Source organism: Dermacentor variabilis, unplaced genomic scaffold (genome assembly GCF_050947875.1).
Source record: "Dermacentor variabilis isolate Ectoservices unplaced genomic scaffold, ASM5094787v1 scaffold_12, whole genome shotgun sequence".
Lineage (NCBI taxonomy): Eukaryota > Metazoa > Arthropoda > Arachnida > Ixodida > Ixodidae > Dermacentor > Dermacentor variabilis.
Genome location: NW_027460280.1, coordinates 1,486,163 through 1,505,449, shown reverse-complemented (window position 1 = coordinate 1,505,449; position 19,287 = coordinate 1,486,163). Strand labels below are relative to the sequence as shown.

Here is a 19,287-nt window from a genome sequence, read left to right as displayed (position 1 = left end):
CTACTCGGTGATGTTGTGCTCCCAGACGACGTTAGGAGTCTACTTCAAAAAGGAACGAAATACAGCTTTGAGCCGCCGTCCAAGAAGCACCAGCTGCTCGCTACGGCCTGGCGAATCGGAAGCTGCGCTGGCGAGGCAGAGCGGGATCGAGCTACCAGTGACGCGGTGGATACCCTTCTTCGGACCGTGCGTTCGAAATCCACCCCTAACCCACCCTTCAAGAAGTTAACGGGCTTCCTACGGCAAAATGACTTCGTCGCGGTACAGGCGGACAAGTAGGATGACGAAGGGCGCCTATTTAGAGAGGGCCATCAGCGCGATTGAGAAGAATTTCAAGGCCGTGGATTTCAACCACAAAAAGCAAAAAGCCAATGCGATCAAGCTGCTTGAAAACTTCAACCTGGATGCTCTTCGGAAGGCGACGAACAGGGCTGAGGTAGGCGTCTTGGAAGTCTTTTTCTCCGGCAAGACCCACAAACCTGATTGCCCCTTTAGAGCTATTGTCTCTGAGAAGAAGACATGGCAGATGCAAGGAGGGCACTAATTGAAGCGCCATTTATCCCTAGATGACCCTTTTCTTGTGCGGAGCTCTAGAGAAGTCGCTCTGACTTTAGAACAAGGAACTTGGAGCAATGTGTACGCGTTTTCACTGGACGTTGAAGACCTGTATTATGCGATTCCTCATGACGGAGTGCTCAGTGCCATTAGGAACAAGATCGAAGACTTTGGTGAAGTTAGGTTCAGTTCTGCAACCGGAGTGAATAGTGGCCAGTTTTTAGAACTGTTGAGCTTTTATCTTCATTCCACTGTCGTTACTTTCAAAACCAACACTATGTACAAAGCAAGGGCATTTGCATTGGATCGTCGCCCGCTCCCATTCTTTCAGACATCTTTCTCAGCGCCTTTGACAAGTGTGTAATCAGCATTCTGAATCAGTCATGGTCTCCTTCCCTAAAGAGGTACCTCGATGACTACCTGGTGGTTGTTAACGACGGTCCAGGATCTAGGCTAGATCACGCTATAGAATCGATAATTAACACATTTAGAAATGCATCGGAGGCTCTAAACTTCACGTGCGAAAGGCCTTGTGATAACAGCATTCACTTTCTGTACCTCAATCTCACTCTGATGAACACGCATGTCTGTTTCGAATACCAGCCGATGTTGAACAAGCAGCTAATTTCATACGACACTGCGCACTCCAAGCTAGTAAAACGAGGAGTTGCAATGACTTGTCTAAAAGAAGCGCTAAACAAATCTTGCAACCACAAAATAGAAATCAGTTTCAATGACCAAGTTTCAAGGCTACGCCTAGCCAGTTTCCCTTCACTCTTGATCTCTAGCGTTTGCGATAAGCTTCTAGGCAAGAGAGGGCACCAACACAACAAGCCATTTGATAGGAAGAGATTACATGTGATTCCTTACTGGCACAGGGTGTCCCACAACCTCAAGAAAGTGGCACAAAGGCACAGTATCAATCTTCTCTTCAGTGCACCATGTAAGTTGGCCAAGATATGCCCTATGATGACAAAAGCAAAACCCAAACCATGCTCTAAGAAACATGCAGTGCAGTTCACTGCTTGCAAAAGTAATGTTGTATATGAGATACCCCTAAGTTGCCAACAGGTTTATATCGGTCAAACCGGACGGTGTTTTAATGAAACAGCGCGTGAGCACAATTGGGCCGTAAATAACAATGCGGCAGGCCATCTGGCAGAACACTGTAAACCTCACAATTGCCGTCCGTATCTTCGCGACACCAGGTTTCTGGCACGGTCTGGAGATAGACTAGAACGGGAGATATTAGAAGCTTTTTACATTGCAAAGGCCGAGGGCATTAGTTGCCCTTCAGTGACGCTGACCGAAAAAGAGATAGCTTTTCTAATGTGATAGGGAGGTCGTGATGTCACGATGGGCCATTCTTGGTTGCATCTATTTAAAGTCCTGTTTCTTCAAAAAAGATTTATTTGGAAGTAGCGCCTTGTCCGTCGTACATGCTGTTATTTTAGTCCGCGTCTTCGTAGCGCTCTTTTCATCAAGTTCAACAGTCTACGCGCGCACGTAACTTCCTCATGAGGTAAGCCCATTTTAATTTTATTTGGTTTGCATAACGTAGGTGTTAAAAAGATGTATGACAAGCCGGCGTCGCGAACAGAAATATTGTTTCAGAAGGCCACTAAGCAGTGTCTTAGGTGATCCTTTTCCCCATTCATGCGTCATTTGTGCCCTATCCTTTCAGATCGATTTCAATGGTAGCCCGATCGGCTCGATCGCAATCTTTCGTGTCACATTTATGACCTCACTTCCGTTAAAAGCATAGAATAAAACTGCATTGAGTTGCGCTGTTGTATTGAACGCTTGTACCGGGTTGAGAGAATACCGTATCCGATACGGCAAGAACTTCTGTTCCAACAAGTAACTAAACGTTAGAGATAATAGCAGTGGCTCACTTTATGTGATCGTTGCTGTCTTGCTTGCATGCACGTTTTTATTGTAGTCACCAAAAAAGAAAAGTTCTTCGCTCTGGCTGCTCTGCGGTGTTTCCTTTGTGCAACTGCTTGCGGTGCAGCAAGACGTTTTGCGCTTCCAGTGATGTCTGGGCAGCCAAGGCATTGGCGTCAGTCAACAAGCTGCAAATTTTTGTTTATTATGGGGTTTAACGTGCCAAAACCACTTTCTGATTATGAGGCACGCCGTAGTGGAGGACTCCGGAAGTTTCGACAACCTGGAGTTCTTTAACATGCGCCTAAATCTAAGTGTACGGGCGTTTTCGCATTTCGCCCCCATTGAAATGTGGCCGCCGCGGACGGGATTCGATCCCGCGACCTCGTGCTCAGCAGCCCAACACCATAGCCACTGAGCAACCACAGCGGGTGAACAAGCTGTAAATGTTGTATCAGTTGCAACAAAATTTGGACCTACAAGAGAAGCGGTTGTAATCATCATAGACTGTATTTTACGAAAAATTCAGTTCTGTTACTAAATCGGAGAGTAGATAGTATTACGATATCATCGAGCGATGCTCAAGAGACGAGCGGCCGCGAGAACGACGATGAAGTTGGTCGGTGCGCTTGGCGCGAACGAGTGTCGGCCTGGCTGCCTGGCTCCGGTGTAAATAGCCTGTAAATAGCTACTTCTGTCTGTGCCTTTCCACACGCAACATTCTGGTGGAGATCAGCGATCCCCGTCCTCACTACGGAACTCCGAAGTGGTTGACACACCGAGCTTGTCACCATGCCTCCCGGTGACGCGCCCGCCTCTGCAACGGCTTCGGCTTGTCCCACTGCTCCAATCGTCACGGTTGCTCCACATCGCTACTTAGGTGTGTTCTCTGGCCTGGAGGAACAGGATATTGACGACTGGATCAAGCTCTATGAACACGCCAGTGCTAACAACAGGTGGGGCCCAACGATTACGCTCGCCAATGTCATCTTTTATCTCGGCGGCACCCCACGCGTGTGGCACCAAACGCATGACGACGAGATAACCAGTTGGGATAGTTTCAAAGAGAAGCTACGGGAACTGTTCGGCGACCCCATTAGGCGCAAGGCCGCCACGCGAAAGGCTCTGTTAGCGAAAGCTGTTCGCCAGCTTTCTCCACGACGCCTCCCGATCCGCCAGCAACCACCATTGCGATGATTCAGGCCCTCGTCCGACAGGAATTTGAGAACATGGGTCTGAACTCCGTGTGTTCCACGTCTCAACCCAGCGTTCCCCAGTTCTCTAGTAGCCCTCCTCGTCCTCGGCAGTCATTTTCCGCCACACGTCGCAGCAACCCGTCCGATTGGCGTACCCCTTATGACAGGCCGATCTGTTTCCACTGCTGTCGCATCGGCCACGTTTCTCGTCACTGCCGCAACCGATGGCCACCACCTCCTCGGACATACGCCGCCGCTTATTCCCGCACCTTTGGACCTTCCGTTCCCTCTACCACCCGCCATGAGCCCACTGCCGCTGATATTCCTGCTCCGAACCTTCGCTACAGCCGCTCGCCCTCACCTCGACGCCATCAGTCTCGTTCACCCCAACCCCGCCGCTTCTCTTCGCCGCCTATCGCCTCCCGAATCCAGCCGGAAAACTAGGCACTGCAGCTTCTGGAGGTGAAGCTGCGTTGTCGACCCTGCCCTCAAATCCTCTGCTCAGGTTACCCACGAACCGAAACCTTCTTGACGTTGACAGCTATCCTGTCACGGCACTCATCGTTACAGGAGCACATCTTTCTATTATGAGTGCTGCCTTCCGACGACGACTGAACAAGCTCCTCACCCCAGCTTCGGCGCGCGTCGTCCGCGTTGCGGATGGCGGTACTGTGCCTATCATCGGCATGTGTACGGCACGCGTCAGCATCGCCGGCCGCCACACTCCTGTCCTCTTCACCGTAATTGCTCATTGCCCCCACGACCTCATTCTCGTCCTCGATTTTCTCTCCGCACATTCCGCTCTTATTGACTGCTCTTCCAGTACCCTTCGCCTTGAGTTGCCGATGCTCGCAGAACCTTCTGACGCACCCCCCTGCCGCTTACGTCCCACCGGCTTTCTTCGCCTGCCGCTAAAGTCAATAGCCTACACTGAACTGTTGTCTTTCCCACCAGTTCCTGATGGCGAGTACCTCGTCACTCCTCTGCCCGACATCCCAATGCAGTATGACGTCACCGTGCCTCACAGTATGCTTACTATTACTGGGAACCGCACTCGCATGCCTGTCTGTAACTTTGGATTGGCAAAGCAAATTCTACCGCCAGGTATTTGCCTTGCCACCGTTGATTGTCTCGGCGACCAATACTTGGCAGCGTTATCGACCGATGGTTCTCGCGAGCTTAGCATGCCCCTCGCGCCAGCCTCGGGTGCCGATCCCAATATAAAGAAAATGGTTGCGACGGACCTGTCCTCTGCGCAGGCTGAAGGGCTTTGCCAAGTATTATCGTCTTACAGAGATATTTTCGACTTCGACGATCGTCCTTTAGGCCAGACGCTCGCGGTCAAGCATCGGATTCTTACTGGCGATGCTACGCCTATTCACCGAAGACCGTATCGAGTTTCTGCGTCGGAACGCCGAGTAATTCAAAACGAAGTCAACAAAATGCTAGATAAAAACATCATTGAGCCTTCTTCGAGTCCCTGGGCGTCACCTGTTGTGTTGGTTAAGAAGAAGGACGGCACGTGGCGCTTCTGTGTAGACTACCGTCATCTGAACAGCATTACTAAGGAGGACGTCTACCCGCTCCCACGTATAGACGACGCCCTTGATTGCCTGCACGGTTCCAGCTATTTCTCGTCTATTGATCTTCGTTCGGGATACTGGCATATTACTGTTGACGATATGGACAAAGAAAAAGCCGCGTTCATCACACTTGATGACCTGTACCAATTTAATGTAATGCCGTTTGGATTATGCAACGTCCCTTCCACCTTTGAGCGTATGATGGACTCCTTGCTCCAAGGTTTCAAATGGTCCACATGCCTCTGCTACCTCGACGACGTCATCGCCTTCTCGCCAACTTTCGACACTCACCTTGAACGTCTCACAAGTATACATGATGTATTTCGAAAGGCGAAGCTGCAACTTAACTCGTCCAAATGTCGTTTTGGCCACCGACAAATTACTCTTCTGGGCCACCTCGTTGACGCTTCCGGAGTACAGCCTGATCCCGACAAAACTCGCGCTGTAAGAGTTTCCGGTTCCGAAGACAGCCGCAGATGCTCGAAGTTTTGTAGGGCTATGTTCGTACTTTCGTCGTTTTGTTCCAGATTTTGCGACAATTGCTAGACCCCTAACTAATATTTTGAAGAAAGGCGTACACTTCTCGTGGGACACTGGAGAAGCCGCCGCCTTCATTCTTCTCGTCGCTCTCCTAACCTCACCACCCATTGTCGCCTACTTCGACCCTGATGCCCCTATACAAGTGCGTACAGATGCCAGTGGTCATGGCATAGGTACCGTCTCAGCCCAGCGTCAGCGTGGCCAGGATCGCGTTATTGCTTATGCGAGCCGCCTCCTAGCACCATCGGAGCGCAACTATTCCATTACGGAACGAGAATGCCTTGCTGTTCTCTGGGCGGTTGCGAAGTTCCGTCCTTACCTTTACGGTCTCCCTTTTTCCGTAGTCACAGACCATCATGCTCTCTGCTGGCTCTCATCGCTAAAAGATCCTACAGGCCGGCTTGGTCGATGGGCTTTGAGGCTACAAAAATTTTCATATTCCGTGGTGTACAAGTCTGGCCGCCTGCACCAAGACGCTCACAGCTTGTCGCGTTACCCTGTTGACGACTCTGACTCCTCCAATACTGCCAGTGCTTCTTGCGTATTCTCTGTATCACAGCTGCTTCGTTTCGCCGACGAGCAATGCCGTGACGCCTCCATCAGAGCACTCATCGACCGTTTTGAACACTCTCCGGCCGATGCTACTCTACGCCTCTTCGTCCTCCGCGAGTACCGTCGTAACCTTCAACCGGACGGCTCCGAGTTCCTACTTGTAATACCTAAACACCTCCGCTCCACCGTTCTAGAAGAGCTCGACGACGCACCAACGGCAGGACATCTCGGCGTATCTCGAACTTATGACCGTGTACGTCGCCGTTTTTTCTGGCCGGCCTTGCCCGTTCCGTACGACGTTACGTCGCCGCTTGTGAACTTTGCCAACGACGCATGAAGCCTTCCCAGCTCCCCGCTGGTTACCTGCAGCCGCTCGACATCCCTGCCGAGCCCTTTCATCGTGTCGGCTTAGACCTTCTCGGCCCATTTCCGGAATCTACATTAGGAAACAAGTGGGTTGCAGTCGCGACGGACTACGCGACTCGCTACGCCGTAACCCGTGCTCTTCCGACCAGTTGCGCAACTGATGTTGCTGCCTTCCTCCTACATGATATCATTTTGATGCATGGCGCTCCGCGTCAATTGCTAACAGACCGTGGCCGTACGTTTTTGGCCAAAGTCATCGAGGACATCATGCGTGCCTTCTCAATACGGCATAAGCTAACTAATTAACTTTTCTTTATCTTTTGGGCTTACACAAGTAGTCACTGGCGCAACAAGACAAAACACACTTCTTGACCTAGTGTTCATTAGTTCAGACCTTGTTGATAAGCTGTCTGACTGTGAAATTACTGACGGAATTTCAGATCACAGGGCAGTGTTTATATCGCTAAACTGCACAGTTTGTAAACCGCGTGCCGAAATTCAAACTTTTTTCGACTTTAATCGCTCTGACGACACGTCTATTCTTGATGTCTTATCAGAACGTTTTGAAACGTTTTGCACACTTAGTAAAGATTGTGACGTGAATACATTAGTTCGCCAATTTGAAAACATTATAAGGCTGTGTATTCGACGCTTTGTTCCGTTAAAAAGTAAGAAAAAAAATCGTGCACTCCCTTGGATGACTAGAGAAATCTTGCAGTTATCACGCCGCGTTAGAAGACTGAGACGCTCAAAACGCAGTAATGACCCTGATGCAATTGCTAGATTCACCTCTGCCAAAGAGGAACTAAATTTGAAAATGAATACGGCCAAACATTTTTTCTTTCATATCGAGCTGCCAGGATTACTAAGAAATAATCCTCGGAAGTTCTGGCGTTCTGTCATGCCTACTACTGAATCTTCATCTTCATTGACTATCAATGATGAAACTATAAATGATCCTGCACGCATCTCCAATGCATTCAATGAATATTTCCATTCGGTGTACGCAAACGATTCTCATGTCTGCCCTGCTTTTGATAATGATTCAGATTTTTCTATTTCCGACATTTCCGTTGATGTTAATGGCGTTCTTACTTTGATTTTAAGTTTAGACACAAAAAAGTCTAGTGGCTCCGACGGTATTCCTAATTCCTTTTTACTTCGCTATTCACAATGGACATCACGCTATCTTGAAATTATATTCAATAGGTCTCTAGATACAGGAATCGTTCCTTCATCGTGGAAACTTGCAAGAGTAATACCCTTGTTTAAAACAGGCAGGAAGACAGACATAACGAATTACAGACCAATTTCTTTAACTTCCCAATCGTGCAAAATGCTGGAACATATTATTTACAAACACATAATAGATTTTCTGGAGTCCAACACCATTCTAACTAATGTTCAGCACGGCTTTAGACGTGGTTTCAGTACTATCACGCAGTTAACCAACTTCACCCATGACATCGCTTATCAGTTGGATCTCGGTAAACAGATTGATGCTATCTTCATTGATTTTTCTAAAGCTTTCGATTCATTACTTCATTCTCACCTCTTGCAAAAATTAAATGCAATACTAAAAAATTCCCATCTGGTCAATTGGATCGCTAGTTACCTTTCTAACCGGTCCCAATACATCGAGTTTAGTTCTGCAAGGTCATCCATACTTGAAGTAGGCTCCGGGGTTCCTCAAAGATCCGTCCTGGGTGCTTTATTGTTTTTAATTTATGTCAATGACCTCCCAAAACATGTTTCCTCTAATATTCGTCTTTATGCTGACGATTGCGTCTTATACGACGTGATTGATTCCCCGAATAGTTTTCAGCGATTAAACGATTCCTTTGTCTCTTTCAGTGCTTGGTGTGAAAAATGGTAAATGAACATTAATTTTAAAAAACAGTTGTTTTGTCCTTCACGAAAAGAGCAGCACCTGTAATTGCGACATATTCCTTGAATGGGTCACCTTTAACCAGAGTTCGACAATACAAATACCTTGGCGTAACATTTACTCACAATCTCTCATGGACTACACACATTGACCAAACATGTTCAAAGGCCCTAAAACAGCTTGGATACCTACGTCGTACTATGCAAAAGGCTCCGAAGGCAACAAAACTTTTAATGTATAAAACTCTTGTTCGCCCCATTATCGAATATGCCGCAACAGTTTGGTCCCCACATAACCAAAACAACATAATCAAACTAGAAGCAGTTCATAAAAAAGCCGTCCGTTTCATTTTACATCGGTATGACCGCTATTTTTCACCCTCGTCTGCCCTCTCTACACTGAATCTAACATTACGTTCAGTACGTCGTGATGTGGAATCATTAAAATTTTTGCACAACATAATTAACAAGTCATACCAGACTTCAAACACAGCTTGCATATCTTTCACCAAGCCTTCTTGTACGCGTAATTTCCACGAGCTTAATCTTACACCTCTCTATGCCCGTACAAATACCTTCAAGTACAGCTTCTTTCCCCGCACAATAGAAGTATGGAATTCCTTGCCTGGCTGCCTTCGTTCACTCCCGATAAGCGAATTCGAAAGTGCTGTCTATGAAAACCAGTATATGTAACTACTTAAATCAGGTTTAGTTTATACTTTGCGTGCGTATTGCTGTGTCATTGCTTTTTATGAATCGATGAAAACAATTTGTAAGATTTTGTAAACGATTGTAACGATGTTGTAAGAGTCATTGTTGATTTTACTTTATTTTTGTTCAACACTGTTTTTACCCACTCCTGCAATAGCCCTCCTGTGGGGCTGCAGTATGTATAAATAAATAAATAAATAAATAAATAAATAAGTTTACCACCTCCTACCACCCCCAAACGAACGGCCTCACTGAGCGCTTGAACCGCACCCTTACAGACATGCTATCCAAATACGTTGCCGACGACCACCGTGACTGGAACCTGACTCTACCTTACATTACCTTTGCATACAACTCTTCCCCTCTCCAAACTGTTGGCTTTTCCCCTTTTTACCTCTTGTATGGCCGCGAACAAATGTTACCACTGGACACTGTGCTTCCGTCCGCCACAGCTTCAACTAGCGATTATGCCCGTGATGCAATCGCCCACGCTGACCACGTTCGCCAACTTGCGCGCGCTCGTCTACAAGTGTCTCAAGACAAGCAGAAGCAACGCTACAACCTCTGTCACCGTGATGTCCATTTTGTGCCCGGCAGCCTCGTGTTGCTTTGGTCACCATCGCGTAAAGTCGGTCTATGTGAAAAACTCCTTTCTTGTTACACGGGTCCATATCGCGTGCTCTGCAAAGTGACCGATATCCCCTATGAAATCGTTCTAGCTACGCCCACTACGTCCTCCGCTGTAACAACCACATGACATTGTCCACGTCGCCCGACTCAAGCCCTACAACTCTCCTCGCGCCATGGATATTTAACAGCACCATGACGGTGCTTTTGTCGCCAGGGGGGGGGGGGGGGGGGGGGTATAGTATTACAATATCATCGAGCGATGCTCAAGAGACGAGCCGCCGCGAGAACGACGATGAAGCTGGTCGGTGCTCTTGGCGCGAGCGAGTGTCGGCCTGGCTGCCTGGCTGCAGTGTAAATATCCTGTAAATAGCTACTTCTGTCTGTGTCTTTCCACACGCAACAATATGCATGAAAATCAGATGGTATTGATACTCAGCAGGAAGGAGGTAACTTATCATTACTAATGAATCATTTCCTTTTACTGAAAGACTTGTTGCTGTTGTCCTGCTGGAGCAGAGAAGAGGTCTGCTGTCTGAAATGGATCCATCCCTCTGGAGTTATTGCAGTATTGTTGCTCTCAATTGAGTGGATTTTTTCTCTCTCAGCATGTTGCTATCTGAATCATGACTATCTACTAAGCTGTGTAGGTGATCACTGTTAGTGACGTTGGAGTGCTGGTGGACAAGCACCCCTTCATTATTGCTACAATATGACAGAGTGCAGCTGTGGCAGTATGCAAAGGTGTTAAAATATAAGCCAAATTAGGTTCTCTTAGTTAATATGCTATTATACTGACCTCACTGGATTGTGGTCTAGCAGGCAAAAATGCTAAACAAGGCGCCAGTTTCAATGCACAGGTCCGGCGCCTGTTAGAAGCAGGTTATCCTAGCATAGGAGTGACCACTGTGGCTCAACGCCTAAAGAAGTCGATTTCGAGGGGGATCGACGTGATTACAGAAAGCAGTAATAGCAAGAAAAGAGTAGTGGCCATTCCTTACATTGATTCAGTATAGCACAGGCTTAAAATAGTTGCAAGTAAATATGGTGTTAATGCTCCCAATGAGCTAGGAAATATATGCGCTGTCATGCAGAGAAAAAGGAGCAGGAGAATAATTTGTCCAGTGAAGTACATCAGGAACAACAATTTTACTGACTGTCGTATGGTTAGGGTATATAAAGTTCCCTTTACCTATGGCCATTTCTATGTAAGACAAACGGGGCGGTGTATCGCTCGAGGCTATTGGAACATAAAAGGTCGTTAACCGGTGGATCGCCATCTAATCTTTCCTTACATTGATAAGATTGTAACTGCATTCCTGAGTTAGATGAATGCGCGATATTGTACAGGCATAGGAATGAAGATACGCGTCTTATGGTCGAGGCAGGGCATATGAATAATGGTGGAAGTGCGTGCGTGAGTCAGCCTTCGATTATCTTACTTAAGGAAGATATCAAGTGACTTAACAGTTATCGGAACGTAGATCAGAACGTGTCCCTGATTGACACGTGCTGCTAGAATTCTAGAGCATGCGCAGATTAGTTTTGTGTCGTCTTTTTTTCGCCTCAGTGCTTCCTTCAGTTGATAGTCGACATTCGGGTTGTCCACTTCTCTTGTGTACGTGTCTCCACGCCTTACCCCTTTTTTGCATTATGAATGCTTACAAACTAGCTCAGCTTTCTGCCGTTCTAAGCTTGTAGTAACTACAGCTTGTGGAAAAACAATTGTGACTGCCATATTATATGTAACTACTAATGCACAGGCATTGGCAACAGCAACGGTTAGGGTACACTAGCTTACTCTGGAGTGTGAATCCTCCTCCAGGAAATAAAGCTTTTTTCCTCCTCCTCCTATACGAGATTGGAACACAGAGAAAGAAATTCAACAAGAGGGGACACCCGGTGAAAACTGGCAACGGTAAACAGGTCACGCCTAGTGCCAACCCCATCCGTTAGTTGACGCGAGCATCGGAAAAAAAGAATGTGAAATTAACTTACAGACATTTTATTTTTTTTTTCATTCTTTCCCGCTGAAAGTACAAACGTTTTGCGTATAAATGAACTTACGCTTAGCGACTTATTTTTCTCGCGTCACCTAGCAACACGCTAGCGGCACGCCAGACGCGCCATACGCATGCGTCATTCACCAGACGCGCCACCCAAGCGAGCGAGTGCGAAGCTCGCGTGCTCGGCGACCCGTCTGTTTTGGATGTAGCTCGTTCGCCGGGCTCCTAGCGTTCTCTTGTGTTCCGTGCGCATTTCGACACGGCACCGCTGCACTACAGCAAGGTGAGGAATTTTGCTTGACAGTCTGCGACGCACGTCAAGCACACTTAGGCTTACTGCACAAAACTGCACCTATATAGTGACGCATTTATCGAAAAACAGCTCCGCCGTCCAGGCCTAGTTAACGTGAGTTAATTACTCGTACTGGGAGATGTTTGCGACGCTTTCTATGAGCCCAAGCATTATTATAACTTATTTCGGCAGTTTTTGGGCACGCTCACCGCACCTGGCTTTGTGACGAAAAGCACCTCGGCCGGGTGACGCAGTTTCGCGGGTACTGAGTCTTACCGGGACACGTTTGGGCGCTTTCTCTGACCATAGACATTATTGTGACTAATTTCGTTACAGTTTCGGTTACTTTGGAAGCACAGTGGGCGCGCTCGGCGTAGTGGCGCAGTTAGCGAAAAGCAGCTCGGCTCTGTGCCGCAGTTTCGCGTGTACTGAATCTTACTGGGAGAAGTTCGTGACGCATTTTCTGACCCCGAAAATTATTGTAATTGATCTCGTAACTTTTTCTAATACTTTTGAGGCATGCTCGCCGCGCCTGGGGTTGTGAAGCTGTTAGCCAAAAAAGCAAGACAACCGTAGTGAGTTCGTTTTACGTGTACTGAATTTTAGTGGTAAAAGCTTGTGACGCTTTTTATGGCCGTGCAAGAACATCAACCTTATTTCAATACTCACACTTGTCAAAAACGCGACGAGCGATTGCCAAGAGTGATAACACGGGAGTGCATTGATTGCGCCGGCAGGATGCGTAAACGATAACGCCGAGACGCTCAAGAACATGACATATCTGTCTTCTGAGCGACTGAAAATAGGCTTTGCAACCCCGAATTTGTCATGACTGCGACTAGAAGGCATTCTGCGAGCGTGTAACATGGGGCGCTACAACGTAAAACTATTCGAAACTTTTCTATTCAAATTCTGCAATCAGCCCACCGCGATTGGTCAAAAATGTTTTTGGACCACCCTCACTTCACCTGTCTGTCACACGACGTCAGGAAGACCGTGACAGCTCGCCATCTGATATGACGCGTACACACTAATTATGCATGATTTTACCGACCAAAACAAAAAGTTATTTCTGATTCGACCCCTTTTCGCCATTAGCCCTCGGCTATTGCTCAAAGTTTTCGGACTGCACCCACTTCACCTGCCTGTCACGCGACGTCACAAAACTGCGAAAACTCACCGCGTCAAAGTGGCATGTACGCGTTCAAGACGCATCAATATGCCGAACAAAACTGAATTTTCTTCTGAATAGCGGCAGGCTGCCCCGTTCCGAAAGAAATAAAAGATGGCTGCCTCCGATCACTCAGGCAGTGGCGACTTGCACCTGCCGGAAAGCATCGGTTTATTCGCCTATAATAAAACTTTTTGCGTGGCCGGGTAACGTTTTCGAGCACTTTCGGGACGTTTACGACCTCGCTCTGCCAACTCTTTGTTGTTGAGGATTCGTTTCAGCGTCATTCTTAAGCTTCCGTTGCATGCCGCCGCGATTTTCGACCAGCCACCACAAGCTAAGTAAGGGAAAGCGAACCCATCACAGACGCCGGCACCACCCTCTTGATCGGGTTATTGATTTTCAGTGCGGTGTCTCGGCCCCATCGAATCCCTCTACACTTAAGCGTTCTCCTCGCCTCTTGTCAGCCAATTAGATAAGACAAGCCGCTCAGTGTAGGCAATGTTATTCGTTTTTCAAGCAAACAAATGTGACCTCCTATGAACGAGGAGGTTTCATTGGTCTGTTCAGACAACCCTGGGGGTGACCGCCCGATGCTTGCTTCGGCGGTTACGCAACTTTGACGTCAGGAGAATGGAATAAGAACATATTGAAATAGTTTGACGTTATAGGGCCCCTGGTCTGGTGAGAGCATGTCTTGTAGCCACCTGTGTGAACTTGGCGCACCATGGCGTCGACTGAGGCCAAGTTCTTCTGGAAACGCGCAGTCACCCTTGTATTTGTGCTCTGGAAGTGCAGGAAATAATGCCCGGAGAGCGAGGGATGCTTGAAAATCGGATGTTTTCTTCAGATTTTATGGCATTCACCACTTTCTTCAGATTTTATGGCATTCACCACTTACGCACGTTTCTCCTCTACACGCAATATTCCTGTTAGGTCAATATACCAAAATGATACATGCTTGTAATTAACTTTTTTTTTCAGCTGATGGCATTCGTGGAGGACGTACGGCAACGACTGCTGCTTACCTGGTACCGCAACTTTGGATGAATGCACAAGAAGGCGGGAAGGAGCATTTATATAGAGCAAAATGAGCATGTCATCATTTCAGAAGACGTCTTGCGTTTTTTTTTATGAAATTGCACGTGACACATAGTCGGTGGAGGCTTGCAAATAATCAAACGATTCCGCGCAAAGTCCGCGCTTGGTTAAGCAGTGGAAGCGAAATAAAAAATCTAAATAAATGCCGCGCCGATCCGCGTGGCCGGCGTGGCGTGTACCAGCTGGCGTTCAAAACGCGCGCGCCTGAAACCGGAAGGCGTTGATAGCATCCGCTTGTTTCGCCGCAGTGAATTCGGCCGCTGGGCTCTGTGGGAGCTGTTGTTGAATCTCTCAATGATTGGAATGTGAAGCGGGGTGTAATTTGTAGGGCATACTCTTGCATAAACTTAAGCATTTATCCCTGTCTGCGCCACCGATCATTGTTGCTGTGACTGGAAAAGCATGGTGCCTGTTTACAGCACCCGTAGAGAAAAGTCTTTGAATCTTTAGCGAGCAGTAAACATAATGAATAATCGAATAATTTTAAGCCATTTTCAACAAATTGAGCACTCTTTGCCTTCCACTGTGGTGTTTTAAAAACTCCACTGAGGTTTTTTTTAAGTTTGGCACGTCTCCAAAAGATTTGACTGCAGGATGTCATTTCGCATGAAAATGTGCACTTGTGCGCATAACACCTCATCGGCACCGTTCTACTACACAGAATATCATGAGCGACGTATGCATCGGTCACTTTCTCACAAACCGGCTGCTGCTTTCTTAGTTGCAATGTAGCATTAAAGTAAAGCACGTTTGATGTTCTAACAAAAAGAATTGTACCCTCTGGTCCCCTAATTCTCCTCATTGATTCCTAGTGTTATTTATTTATTTATTTTATTTCACCATACAGTCAACCCCATGGGGGTTATTACAGGAGTGGGTAAACAATTTTGACACATATGTACATTTGCAATCCTGCCTTAAGAAATACAGGATAGGTGGGAACACATACAGAGACGCAAATAATATCAATAAGTAAAAGAGAGCACTGCCTTCTCGGCAAGCTGAACAAATTTGGACAGCGTTGTTTGCGCGGTAACACACGGGTTCAGTTCTTTCCATCCTCCCACAGCTTGTGGGAAGTAGGAAAAGGAAAACGCGTTATTATGGCAAGAGAACTCTTCTAGTCCATGTGGGTGCATCTGTCGAGTTTGGCGAGTGTATTTAAGGTTTATAAAGTCCGAGTACAATAGACCATATTCACACTATCAATCAGGTGATAGAAAAATGTGCGAAATATAACCAACCTTTATATATAGCTATCATTCATTACGAGAAAGCGTCTGATTCAGTCGAAAGCTCAGCAGTCATGGAGGCATTGCGGAATCAGGGTGTAGACGAGCCGTATGTAAAAATACTGAAAGATATCTATAGCGGCTCCACAGCCACCGTAGTCCTCCATAAAGAAAGCAACAAAATCCCAATAAGGAAGGGCGTCAGGCAGGGAGATACGATCTCTCCAATGCTCTTCACAGCGTGTTTACAGGAGGTATTCAGAGACCCGGATTGGGAAGAATTGGGGATAAGAGTTAATGGAGAACACCTTAGTAACTTGCGATTCGCTGATGATATTGCCTTGCTTAGTAACTCAGGGGACCAACTGCAATGCATGCTCACTGACCTGGAGAGCCAAAGCCGAAGGGTGGGTCTAAAAATTAATCTGCAGAAAACTAAAGTAATGCTTAACAGTCTCGGGAGAGAACAGCAGTTTACAATAGGTAGTGAGGCACTGGAAGTGGTAAGGGAATACATCTACTTACGACAGGTAGTGACTGCGGATCCGGATCATGAGACTGAAATAATCAGAAGAATAAGAATGGGCTGGGGGTGCGTTTGGCAGGCATTCTCAGATCATGAACAGCAGGTTGCCATTATCCCTCAAGAGAAAAGTTTATAACTGCTGTGTCTTACCAGTACTCACGTACGGGGCAGAAACCTGGAGGCTTACGAAAAGGGTTCTACTTAAATTGACGACGACGCAACGAGCTATGGAAAGAAGAATGATAGGTGTAACGTTAAGGGATAAGAAAAGAGCAGATTGGGTGAGGGAACAAACGCGAGTTAATGATATCTTAGTTGAAATCAAGAAAAAGAAATGGGGGGGGGGGGCATGGGCAGGACACGTAATGAGGAGGGAAGACAACCGATGGTCATTAAGAGTTACGGAATGGATCCCAAGGGAAGGGAAGCGTAGCAGAGGGCGGCAGAAAGTTAGGTGGGCGGATGAGATTAAGAAGTTTGCAGGGACAACATGGCCACAATTAGTACATGACTGGGGTAGTTGGAGAAGTATGGGAGAGGCCTTTGCCCTGCAGTGGGCATAACCAGGCTGATGATGATGATGATGATGAAAGTCCGAGTAGTCTAGGTTAAATGAGTTGTGGAGTAACATATACAAAAATTTCAAACGCGTAGCTTCGCTCGGCTTGCCAGAGTGTGAAGGCCACGCATTGTGATAGCTCAGTTGGTGAGTCGGTACGCTTATAGCGGTTATAAAGAAAACGGACGGCTTTCCTTTGAATCATATCGTGTGTGTGGATGTTATTTTTCGTGTGCGGAAACCAGACTAAATTCGCATATTCTAAGATCGGCCTAATAAGTGTGACATAGGCAAGGCATTTCGTTTCAAATGTAGAGTGACCCAAGACTCTCTTGAGAAAGAACAGCTTCTGCATTGCTTTCCTGGTTACCTGTTGAATATGCGCAGTCCATGTCAAGTCAGAAGAAATTATGAGTCCTAAGTAACGATGGTCGGAAACACTTGGTTGGGATGATGGCATTATTAATGGAATAAGGATAACCTAATTTTTTTTTTATAACCGTCATTGAAACCGTTTTTTTTTTTCTAAATTGATGGACATCTGCCAATCCTTGCACCATTGCCCAATTTGACCTAATGCGTTATTGAGTTTAATTTGGTCATCAATGTTCAGGACATATTGGTAAAGCACGCAGTCATGTGCGAAAAGCCGGATTTTAACATTAACTTCTTTCGCGATATCATTTATGTAGAGTAAGAATAAGAGGGGAGCCAGAACAGTGCCCTGAGGTACACCGGAAACAACTGGAACAGGATCGGAAGAATGGTCTCCAAGATGGACAAAATTCTTCCTATTGGACAAAAAAATCCCTTACCGAGCAAGTCACTGGCCCATCTCCGAGTATGTTCTTAAGTTTGAAAATTAGTTCCCGTGAGAGACCCGGTCAAAGGCTTTTGATAAGTCCAGAAAGAGTATATCGATTTGAGACTGGCTGTTAACGGCTTATGCAAGGTCACGGGATATTTCTATTAGTTGCGTAACAGTCGATAATCTACTACGGAAGCCGTGCTGGTTTGGATGAAGGATTTGATTAGTTTCTACTAATTCTGTAATAAATTTCAAGATAATATGCTCAAGCATCTTACAACAAGTACAAGTCAAAGATATAGGCCGGTAGTTTGCTGGCGATGAAGCTGCTCCCGATTTATGCACTCGAATAATTTTAGCAATCTTCCACTCTGCTGGGAGGCTACTTTCACGTATTGATTTTGAGTATATCAGATGCAAGTAGTTGCTGATAGGTTCTGCATACCGTTTTAAGAATTCGTTCGGAATTCCATCAGCGCCGCTACATTTTTTTACGTCGATATTTAGTAACATAGAAAGTATACCAGTTTTGGATATAGTTGGAGAACCAGCTAGTTCGCTCTGTTGAGAACCAAAGGTAAATGGATATGGGTATGTAGAGTCATCTGCGTCACACGTAAACACCGATTGAAAGGAGATATTAAAGGCATTTGCTCTGTCTTTATTTTCCACTGGGGATGCTTCGCGGTTGCTGTTTTGAGAGTGGATGTAACGCCAAAATTTGTGGGGCGAGTCCTGGATGAAATGTTTTAAAGTGGTGCTACTGAAATGCTCTTTAGCACCACGAATTTTGCCTTTCAATAAAGTCGTAAGAGAATGTAAACGCGAGCTGTAATCGGAGTACTTGTATAACTTTTTAGTTTTCCTTAGCCTCTTGATTCTACGCTTTAAATGGATTATGTTGAAGTTGAAGTTGAAGTTTATTTTCCTTCAAAGATGAAAGAGGGAACTGCGACAAAAGGCGGTAAAGCCTGACGAGGGCACAGTTCCTCAAAACAGCCGATACAGTAGTGAGCAACACAGAAATAAATACTAACATAGTATCATAGTGAAAAATAAATTGCATCAAAACAGCATTGCATCAAATACATTGCATCATAGTATGATAGTACAAACTACAAACTATGATAGTACAAACTACATTTCATGAAACGACAATATTACCGTGAAAAATATTACGTTTAATACAAAGACAGTGCACCATAAATCAAAGGCAGTGTATAAACATGGCATGAGGTCGATAAAGAAAACACACACATAAACAACTTGATACGAAAACAAGAGATGCTTCGCTAAGTAAAAAACTGAAATTATATTGGGTCAGTGCTAATTAGTAACTTTTTTATGTCTTTTTTAAATTTGTTCTTAGGGAGATCAAACATGACGCTTAAAGATGGGTTATTGAGAACAACTGTAATTTGGTAATCGAGCTTTTGTTTACCGTAATTTGTCCTCGTTTTAGGGACCAAGTTTCTGTGTTGCCGAAGGGGATATTTAGAAGGAGGGCGGTTTGGAGCAATGGAATACAAACGATTACGATGGATGTACTGTAACAGGCGATTTATGTAAACATGGTTTGCTTTAAGTAAATTATGCTTATGATAGAGTGGTAATGTTGATAGGTTTTCGGGCCTACCATGGTAACCCTCAATAGCCCAAAATGCCATCTTTTGCAAAAGCTATAACTT

General features: G+C 46.1%; 2 protein-coding genes across 20 annotated transcripts in view; one reads left to right on the top strand and one right to left on the bottom strand.

Annotated features, from left to right (window-relative positions):
• Window positions 1-19,287, bottom strand: part of LOC142566355 (peptide transporter family 1-like) — a 732,761-nt gene that overhangs the window by 524,245 nt on the left and 189,229 nt on the right. For 6 of the 19 annotated variants that reach the window (XM_075677279.1, XM_075677283.1, XM_075677276.1 and 3 more), the window contains one exon: window positions 16,232-16,264. The exons of the other annotated variants lie outside the window; for them this stretch is intronic. In XM_075677279.1, the coding sequence (XP_075533394.1) occupies window positions 16,232-16,264 (33 nt within the window). The remainder of the gene's footprint in view (window positions 1-16,231; window positions 16,265-19,287) is intronic. 19 annotated transcript variants of the gene reach the window in all.
• LOC142566357 (uncharacterized) overlaps window positions 1-19,287 on the top strand; it is a 123,681-nt gene that overhangs the window by 26,694 nt on the left and 77,700 nt on the right. The gene's annotated exons all lie outside the window — the stretch shown is intronic.